Raw genomic sequence first — 9695 nt, forward strand, 5'->3', positions numbered from 1 at the left:
CCCGGGCCCGACCATGAAACGGCGTTTATAGGTCTCCTAGAAACATAGCTTAATGAGTCCTGTCCAGGATTCGTTTTGGTTTAAGGGTAAAAGTGCCGTGGAGAATTTAGAGCAAAAATAGCTGGAAAAAAGTAGTTGAACTAGTGTTTAAAGAGAAAAGCTGGAGAGGAGGTTCTGCTTTTCGTTTGTTTTGATTGCGGGGGGGGGGGGGGGAAGAAATTTCCCAGGATTCAAAGTTAAAAATACCAGCAGTGAAGACATAAATGTGTGCAACTGAATGGTGACTTTTAAGTATTGAGTGTTTATTTACACGTGTTTTTTTTTTAATTCACTAACATTTCAACATAAGATAAAGGGGCCCAAGAATCAACGTCAGCTTGCTTTTTTGTATTGTTTGTTTTGGGGGCCGTCTTTTTGCACGGTTCTTGTATATTGTAGTGATGCTGCATTATGGTAAAGTTGAGGGAGGTCTGGCTCCTCTTATATTTTAAGTGCCAGGGAGTCTCAAGCTATAAATAGTCGTTTTTTGAATTAGTGTAAAACTTCTTCGTAAAGACATTTCCAGTTACTCTTTCCATTTTAAAAGAAGGCACGTTTGCAAAAGGGAGAGGGGGTGCTTACTATTATTACCTGAAAGTCATGGTAGAGGTCTTGGTCATTGTTGAAGTTAGATGTGAAGTTTTGCTAATGACTATTATCTCTGCCTTACATTTTTAGTTTGTACAAACCAAACCAGTTGTAGGCAATGCCTTGAGTTTATTAAGAACATGTTACTTGTGATATCCTAGGCATTTTTTATGACATGTTTATATTACCATATTTGTAAGTATGGAAGTGTTCCTTTTCTTTTAAATGTGTGTTCTTAAATGTTTCTGCTTATGTCTTATCGATAGTTTTCAGTACATAAATGACTTATTAGCACTATGATTAACTTGAAAGTCATCTATATTAAGCATATAATGGAGGGAAGGCGGTGAGAATCCTATTGTCCCATGAAGTACTCCATTTTTGTAAGAATTTTAATTAAACACACGTTGTTTAACTTGACTACGTTTCTGAAGCCTTTTAAGGCCTGTACTGCATGTACAGCATAAAGTTGAATATACAGTTGTTTAGTCTTTTTTGAAAATTCCTTAACCATAAAAGTAAGATGCTACTTAAATGAAAAAATTTCCCCCAGCGTTCTGTTGAATAGTTGCTCCTCTCCCCATATCTCACTTGCATAGATACCAGTCTGGATTCCCACTCAGATATCAAGTAGTGAAAGCGTTTATGCTCTGTTTACGACTAGTTAAACTCTTTTGGTGGCATAAATTTTATTTAGTAATTTATTTTTTACTGCTTTAGTTAATATCCTTAAACCATTATGCGTTTTTTAAAAAGATTAAAGGGTTGGTTGTCGTTTCATACTTAAAGGAAAGTTGCTAAAAGGAAAGTTCAGTGTTTTGTTTTGTTTTAATACTTATTTCCCTGGGTCTTTTTTGTTTGTTTATTTCTTAGGATTTAAAGAGTCTACAGAATTGACTTCCTGTTTTAGGGAAGTTTCTTTTTTATCTAAAAAATGTATTGTTTGTTGGAAATTTTGCCATCGCCTCATTTTAGTCAAAATGTTAACCAAAGTCAGGAAGATTTCCAACCACAGATATATTCAGCATATCTTTTATAGGTTGTCGCTTGATAAATTTTAATGCCTAAGGTACTTTTTGTTCTTGCCCAGTGTATTGGAAATAGGTAGTTATGCTACCATTGGAAAAAGTAAAAGTCTGTTTCTAAAACTATAGAACATTAGTCCAAGAAAGTAAGTAATGATTTGTGCCTAAGATCTAAAAGAAAGGAGAATAAATTTGGTTAAAAAAGAAGAAGAAAAAACATAAAAGAAATTCAATATTCTTGACTTCTAAGATCTTTTTTATTTTTACTATAGGCGGAAGCAGGCACTTTCTAAGCATAGAAATTTATGTGGCAGGGAATGAAGAAGTAGGAGATGGTAAATGTCTTTTAATCTAATGCCACTTTTACAGATTTATAGATTGCTAGTGTAATAATACTAAAGACTATAGTGCAATTCAGTAAGTTCATAAGGCCATTGATGAGTTTATTGTACTGTGATTCTATAGTCCAGTCATTCTAGCATGAAATTGCTTATTATTTCTCATCTTTTTAGAAAGGGTTTAAAACAGATTGACTTCATACCAAAAGTTATTTTTTAGTAGATCCTATGATAGGTAGGGCATTGTACATTTGCATTTAAATGTATTACAAAGGGGAGAAATTGTCAAAAAAGGTAGAATAATTCCACTTTGGTTAAATGTATTTCCAAGCTTTGAGCCTCATTATATTGCCTTCGTCAAGCTTATAGTTGTGATTAGTGAAGGAATGTTTACTAGTATTGTCTTTCTTGTTTTACTAAATGCCCTAAAAATTTACTTCTTTTTGTCTACTTCTTTGGGAAGTAAGAGTCTTAGCTATAGAATATCTTACAGAATCTCTTATTTGTCACCATTTTATGAAGGTCAGAAAATAATGGCTTGAACATTAGTTTCTCATGTTATAAAGATCTTGGAACATGATTTAGCAAATTAAAAGTTTGTTTAGTGTTTTTTAATACATTTTTACTGATTTCAGAGAGGGAGAGAGAAATAGAAACATCAGTGATGAGAGAGAATCATTGATCAGCTGCCTTCTGCACACCCCCTTCTGGGTACTGAGCCTGCAACCTAGGCATGTGCCCAAATTGGGAATCAAACTGTGACCTCCTGGTTCAGAGGTCAGTACTCAGCCACTGAGCCACACTGGCTGGGCACTAACTTCTGTTTTTTAAAAATACTTTGAATTGATGTATACAGAGTATATAATCTAGTTTGAAAAAGAACTGATAGCTCGATATAAGACCAGGACAAAAGAGTAGCTTTAGGGATTTGTGAGTTTAGTATAAAGGTTCTCATTTTGTCATTCATTGTGCATATAAGGAGCTGGGAGGTTATTTTTCTCTGAGACCGTTGTCCCAATAACTTGTTGCTTGGCAAAGAAAATGTTGAGGATCTTTAAATAATAGATTTTTAAACACTATACCTCTTTTAAGTCTGGGGCATTGTTTTCTATGCTGAATATGGTCTTCATGAAAATGAAATTTGATTGTACAGTTGAGGCTTCTAAAAGAAACATAATGTGTTTAATTATAAAAAATTGGAAAGAGCCCCAAATTATCAATAGTAGGGGGGCACTAATACTATTAATATAATAAGATAATGATATATATTATTGTATATTCATGTGTTGGAATGCTATGTCAGCATTTCAAACCGTGCTTCTAAATCAGAGGTCCTCAAACTTTTTAAACAGGGCCAGTTCACTGTCCCTCAGACCATTGGAGGGCTGGACTATAGTTTTTAAAAAAAAAACTATGAACAAATTCCTATGCACACTGCGCATATCTTATTTTGAAGTAAAAAAACAAAACGGGAACAAATACAATATTTGTATTTGCATGTGGCCCATGGGCCGTAGTTTGAGGACCCCTGTTCTAAAGAATATTAAGTGATATGAACAACTCTTGGTAACTTGTATTGGTCAGGGCTCTTGGATAAGGGACACGAATACATGTCAAACTAGTCTAAATGAGAAAGCATATATAGGCTCAAATCACCAGAAAATATAGGTATGGTTGGATTCACAGGCTCAGGTGATGGTGCTACATCTTTTACTGTGTCCATCTCTCTTCTTGGGCTGCTTTCTTCACTGTGTTGGCTTAATTGCCTTTCACAGTATATAAAATGTAATATGGCATCTTCCTGGTATCATAACCCCAAAGGTAAGAGGATGTTCTCTACTAGCTCTAATGGCAAAATCCCAGGAGGGTCTCTCTGGCCTTCTGTGAACGCTGCCTCACTGTAAAGAGGGAGATAGGTTGCTCTGTCTTCTCTGTAGGAGGAGTGCTGTCATTTAAAATCTTTACCTGGTAGGGGAAAGGTTAGTTAATGCTGTGCACATAGTGACTATATCTCCATCATAAATATATAATTTGTATTACAGTGTTATTGGGAGGGAATAAAATTTATTTTGTTGAGTGGGGAAAAATATCTGAAAAGTGTCAGAAAATTAAAATTTATTCATTTCTCAAAAACCTTTCACAGTGAACCTATATTACTTTTATTGCTGGGAGGAGAGGGGGCAGGTTGCAGAGTACAAATGATAAACACAAATTTTACTTTGATCTTGGGAGGCCAGACAGTGATTTTTGTCATTGCTCAAAATTTTTTTAATTTGTCTTAGAAATTGTTCCATGTAAGTATCCAAAGAGCTTACTTCTTTCTTTTTACAGCTGCATTGATTGTATGGATATCCCATACTTTAACCATTAGTTCCCTTTTAATAAAAATTTGGCGGCCATGGCCAGTTTGGCTCACTGGATAGAGCGTCAGTCTGGGGACTGAAGGGTCCCAGGTTCGATTCCGGTCAAGGGCATGTACTTTGGTTGCAAGCACATCCCCAGTAGGAGGTGTGCAGGAGGCAGCTGGTCGATGCTTGTCTCTCATCAATGTTTCTAACTCTCTATCCCTCACCCTTCCTCTCTGTAAAAAATCAATAAAATATATATTAAATAAATAAATAAAAACTAGTAAGATGTATACTACTATTTAAAAAAAAAAATGGCCTGTTTTCTTTTGCTGTTATAAACAATGTGCAGTTTTTTCCCCCCTTTTAACTTCAGCTGTAGCCAGGTCTTGTCCTATTTTTGTAAGTGTTGAAAATTATATTCAGAATCACTTTTGATAAGTTGGGCCATCAAACTGAATGATTCTGTTTTAGGTAGAAACATCTAATTAATGAAGTGAGTTTTCTTGAGAATTTCAGAAGTATTTATTATCCATGTCAGTATAATTAGAATAATTTCACTACCTCTTTAAATATAAGTTTTGGTGCATTTTTAAAAAGGCCTATTACATTACTTCATAAGTATACCCTGTATAATGAAATTGGAGAGATTCAAACAAGGATAACTAAAAACATAGGAATGGGAGATAGTTCTTATATGCTAAGAATAAGATAAACTTAAATCTTTTCATTCACTCCTAACTTAAATATGTAAACTCTGAATACTCAACAGAGTGAATTTACAATCATATACTATATCTCAAAATGAAAATACAGACCTCAGAGGGAATTAGAAACTTCCTGTAGAGTTCCACCCCCACATTTGACAGAAGAGGAACTGAAGCATGGAGTGTTAGTGACTTACCTAAATTTATACAACAAATTAGTGGGAGAGTCAGAACTAGAGTGTAGCCTTGCCAGAGTGGCTCAGTGGTTGAGTGTCAATCTATGAATCAGAAGGTCATGGTTCAATTCCTGGTCAGGGCACATGCTCTGGTTTTGGGTTCAATTCCCAGTGTGGGGGCAAGCCAATCAGTGATTCACATCATTGATGTTTCTGTCTTTCTCTACCTCATCCTTCCTTTCTGAAATCAACATATATATATATTTGTGTATATACACACACACGCACTAGAGTACAGTCCAGGTCTAATGACTTTTATGATGTCTATGGGGGAAATTTAATTTGAAGACTGAAAGTTTAGGACAAATATTATAAAAGAATATTCTAATTAACACCATTGATAACAAATTAAGACACATTAACGAGTGAAATTTTTTTAAAGTTTGGATAACTTTATGAATGGCTAAATCATAAATGACTGCCTAGCATAGTGATGGCGAACCTTTTCAGCTCGGCATGTCAGCATTTTGAAAAACCCTAACTTAACTCTGGTGCTGTGTCACATATAGAAATTTTTTTATATTTGCAACCATAATAAAACAAAGACTTACATTTTTGATATTTATTTTATATATTCAAATGCCATTTAACAAAGAAAATCCAACCAAAAAAATGAGTTTGTGTGTCATAGGCTCACCATCACTACCAGCTGCTGCACTCACCAGCTGTGAGCTGGGCTTCTGGCTGAGGGAGAGGGCACAGACCACCAGGGGGCAGCTCCTGCATTGAGCATATGGTGGTCAGTGAGCGTCATAGCGACAGATTGCTGTTCTGTTGATTTGCATATTAGCCTTTTTTTATATAGAAGGATAGGACGGGACATTACCCTTCACCTGTGTGCCCAGCATCTAGTACAGCTTATCTAGCTGTAGTCAATGGTGACTCTTGTTTTCCTAGAGAACATTCTTAAGAAATCTGTTGGCAACAGACACAGGAATAAGTAGGTGAACTTGGAGCTGACCCTGTTCAGCAGTGGCTGCATTCTGACATCTGCTGGCTAAGAAGAGTTGAAGAAAGAATCACAAAGTAAACCCTGATTAATATGTTTTCTAGGAGTGTTAGAGCAGAGTAGTATCATAGGAGAAAAGTGGGAAGTTTGTTTGGAGGGGAGGTGGTTTAGAATTCCTAGGAGAGAGAACATTTGATGCCAAAGCACAGATTTTAAATTGTGTGGCATATTTGAGAAAGGAAGAGTAGATTTGGGTGGTGTGGATGGATCACAGATTGCTTTGAGGGAGCTGTCAGGACATGAGTTATTATATAAGTAGGTTGGAACTATTAAGTGTGTTGTTTTTTAATATCTTTAACAATGTTCAAGTGCTTGTTTCTCTTTCAAATGTTGCTTAAATTCTTTTTTTGTTTTTTAAAACATTCTTAAAATATTGAATAAAATCTCAGTTTCTCTTTTTAAAAACATTTTATTTAACTTTTATAAATTACGGTTATTTCCTATTCTGATATAAGGGAATTCTGTTTAGCAGTATTTCCTTAATGCTTTTCCTATATTTCCTATTCTAACTAATGACACTGTAGTTATTAAAGATAACTTTCCTTTATCTTGTGTCCATGTGCTGGGTCCTTTTTAGTTTACATTCTCAACATCTTCTATTAATTCTATTCCCTTCCTTCCCCCCCGCCCCCCATCTACTATTGAGAATCAGACCTCCATCATCTCTTGGCCAGACTGCTGTAGGAGTATCCAGTGGGCTACTTCATTACTACAAGAGTTCTCTTCCTAAAACACAAATCTGATTATTTACCTGTAAAATCTTTTAATAGCTTTCCATTTGATCTAAACTCCTTGCTAGACTTCTATAATCCTGTTTCTCTGTTCTATACACCAGTTTATCTCTCATCAACTCAGTATACAGAGCCTATTCTTCAGCCCAGACTATCCATGGTTCTTCCAAATATGCAGTGCCATTTCAAGCTTCCGTGCCTTTGCATACCTTAATCCCTATGTTTCAGATGCCCTTCCTCATTCATCCCTGGCAACTCTTATTCATACTTTTAGAGCTGGTTCAGGTAACTTTTCCTTCCTCTAGCTCATGATTCCCAAAGTGGGTGCTACCGCCCCCTGGTGGGCGCTGCAGCGATCCAGGGGGACGGTGACGGCCACAGGTGCATTTGTTTTAACTTTTTTTGTATTACCTTTCTATTCTGAGTTCAATAAATAGTTTCATAATTTCAAACTTCAATGTTTCTAATTTACACCTTTCTTTACTATATTTTATGAAAAAGGTAGAAACATTAATACATATATCTTTCTGTGTAATTGCTATTAAAATTTAAAAAAAATTAATTTCCAGGGGCCGCTGAGTAATACTTTTTCTGGAAAGGGGACGGTAGGCCAAATAAGTTTGGGAACCACTGCTCTAGCTCACTCAAGATTAGTTGATTACTCCTTTTTTTTCTTTTTTTTAAAAAATATATTTTATTGATTTTTTTACAGAGAGGAAGGGAGAGAGATAGAGAGTTAGAAACATCGATCAGCCGCCTCCTGCACATCTCCTACTGGGGATGTGCCCACAACCCAGGTACATGCCCTTGACCGGAATCGAAACTGGGACCCTTCAGTCCGCAGGCCGACGCTCTATCCACTAAGCCAAACTGGTTTCAGCGATTACTCCTTTTTTGAGCTGCCAGTGTACCTAGTATGTGTCTCTGTTACTGCTTTTATTGTGTTATATTGCTGGATTTTTGCATATTGGTCTCAAAGTAGTTTGAGAGGAGGAAGACTTAATTTGCATTTGTCTGAGCAACTTGTACCTAATTGTGGGTATATACTAAAGATCAGTATCATTGAGTATAAATAATAGAAATCTAAACAGAATGTAGACTTTTCAAAATGTCATCAATTTAAAAATCATAATAGTGTAATAACTGAAAAGTAGTTTGCTGTAATACACATCTTTTTTTAAAAATATATTTTATTGATTTTTTACAGAGAGGAAGGGAGAGAGACAGAGAGTTAGAAACATCGATGAGAGAGAAACATCGATCAGCTGCCTCCTGCACACCCCCCACTGGGGATGTGCCCGCAACCCAGGTACATGCCCTTGACCGGAATCGAACCGGGGACCCTTCAGTCCGCAGGCCGACGCTCTATCCACTGAGCCAAACCGGTTTCGGCTGTAATACACATCTTACATTGATGGTGTGATTCACTGAACCACAAATGACAGATTAATGGTGTCATGGAGGCTGGTTCAAACCATATGAACATGATGTTGCAGATCAAAACAGGAGACTGCCCAATTATGAGAAGCCAATCAGTCACATCAGTTGTGCCAATTCTTGTGTATTTATACATTGAAGCAATAACATTGAAGAGTTGAATTGCAATTAGGCAAAAAATATACATTCAATTTCTTAATCTATACAATATGAAAAACCAAAAGAATATATTCACAAAATGTTGGATTAAGTCGTATCTCGGTTAATGTGATTTCGAGGAGTTAAAGCATCTAAAATTTTTAAATACCATTAGTCTGAAGCCAGTCAGGTTTCAGAAGTTTAGGTAGCTAGTCTTGCACTGTAAGAGGCATTCAGTGATTTAATGGAAAGGCACTCTGGTAGACATGGTAGCAAATGTAAAGGTTCTGGTCTTCAACAACGTTATAATCATTTCACCAACCACCAGGTAATTGAAGTTAACCTTTTTAATTCCTAATATATTTTTAATGTCCCCTTTGCTGACAGCTCCACATTCTACTACCATCATGTGTACCTTTCAGCTTGTGTCTCTCTTCTCATATCCTGGCCTAGTTGTTTTTTCTAATCTGTTAGGGATAAGACACCAAAAATAAATGGGCTTTAGTGAGAGTCCAGATTCTTAGACTTTGAAATAGATATAAATAAAAATTTTACTTCCATGTTCAAGGGTGAATTCTGAAATTTCGGGTTTCAGAAAAATCATCTTCTGGTTGAGCTAGCTATTGCTGTATGTTATTGAATAGTAAACTAGAGAATAAATGATTTCCAGCCCGGCTGGTGTGGCTCAGTTGGTTGAGCGTCATCCCATTTACCAGGAAGTTACAGATTCGATTCCTGGTCAGGGCACATGCCTAGGCTGCAGGCTCAATCCCCTGTAGGAGGTGTGCAGGAAGCAGCTAATCGATATTTCTATTTCTCCCATCCTCTCTCTGAAATCAATAAAAACGTTATTTAAAGAAAAAGAAAATAAATTATTTCCAAAGGTGTAGAGTAGGTTTTATAGATCTGATTCTTGTAAGTCTTTTTTCTCAAATTGCTGTTCAGTTTGGGTGTGTTTTGTTTCCCTGTCTTCTAATTCGCTAATTCTGTCCTCCGCTTCTCCTAGTCTACTGTTGAAACTTTCAATGGTGTTTTTTATTGCAGCTATATCACTCTTCATTTCTTCTTGATTCTTACATAATTTATTGATTTTTTTCTGTTG

General features: G+C 36.0%; 1 protein-coding gene across 3 annotated transcripts in view; it reads left to right on the plus strand.

The window, feature by feature from the left end:
- The window catches only part of COPS2 (COP9 signalosome subunit 2), a 33128-nt gene that overhangs the window by 624 nt on the left and 22809 nt on the right, over positions 1–9695 (plus strand). Inside the window, exon 2 of one of the 3 annotated variants that reach the window (XM_015558946.1) lies at positions 1925–1987. The exons of the other annotated variants lie outside the window; for them this stretch is intronic. Coding sequence (XP_015414432.1) covers positions 1985–1987 — 3 coding nt within the window. The 5' untranslated portion in view covers positions 1925–1984. The remainder of the gene's footprint in view (positions 1–1924; positions 1988–9695) is intronic. 3 annotated transcript variants of the gene reach the window in all.

The sequence above is a fragment of the Myotis davidii genome, unplaced genomic scaffold, assembly GCF_000327345.1.
Source record: "Myotis davidii unplaced genomic scaffold, ASM32734v1 scaffold132, whole genome shotgun sequence".
Lineage (NCBI taxonomy): Eukaryota > Metazoa > Chordata > Mammalia > Chiroptera > Vespertilionidae > Myotis > Myotis davidii.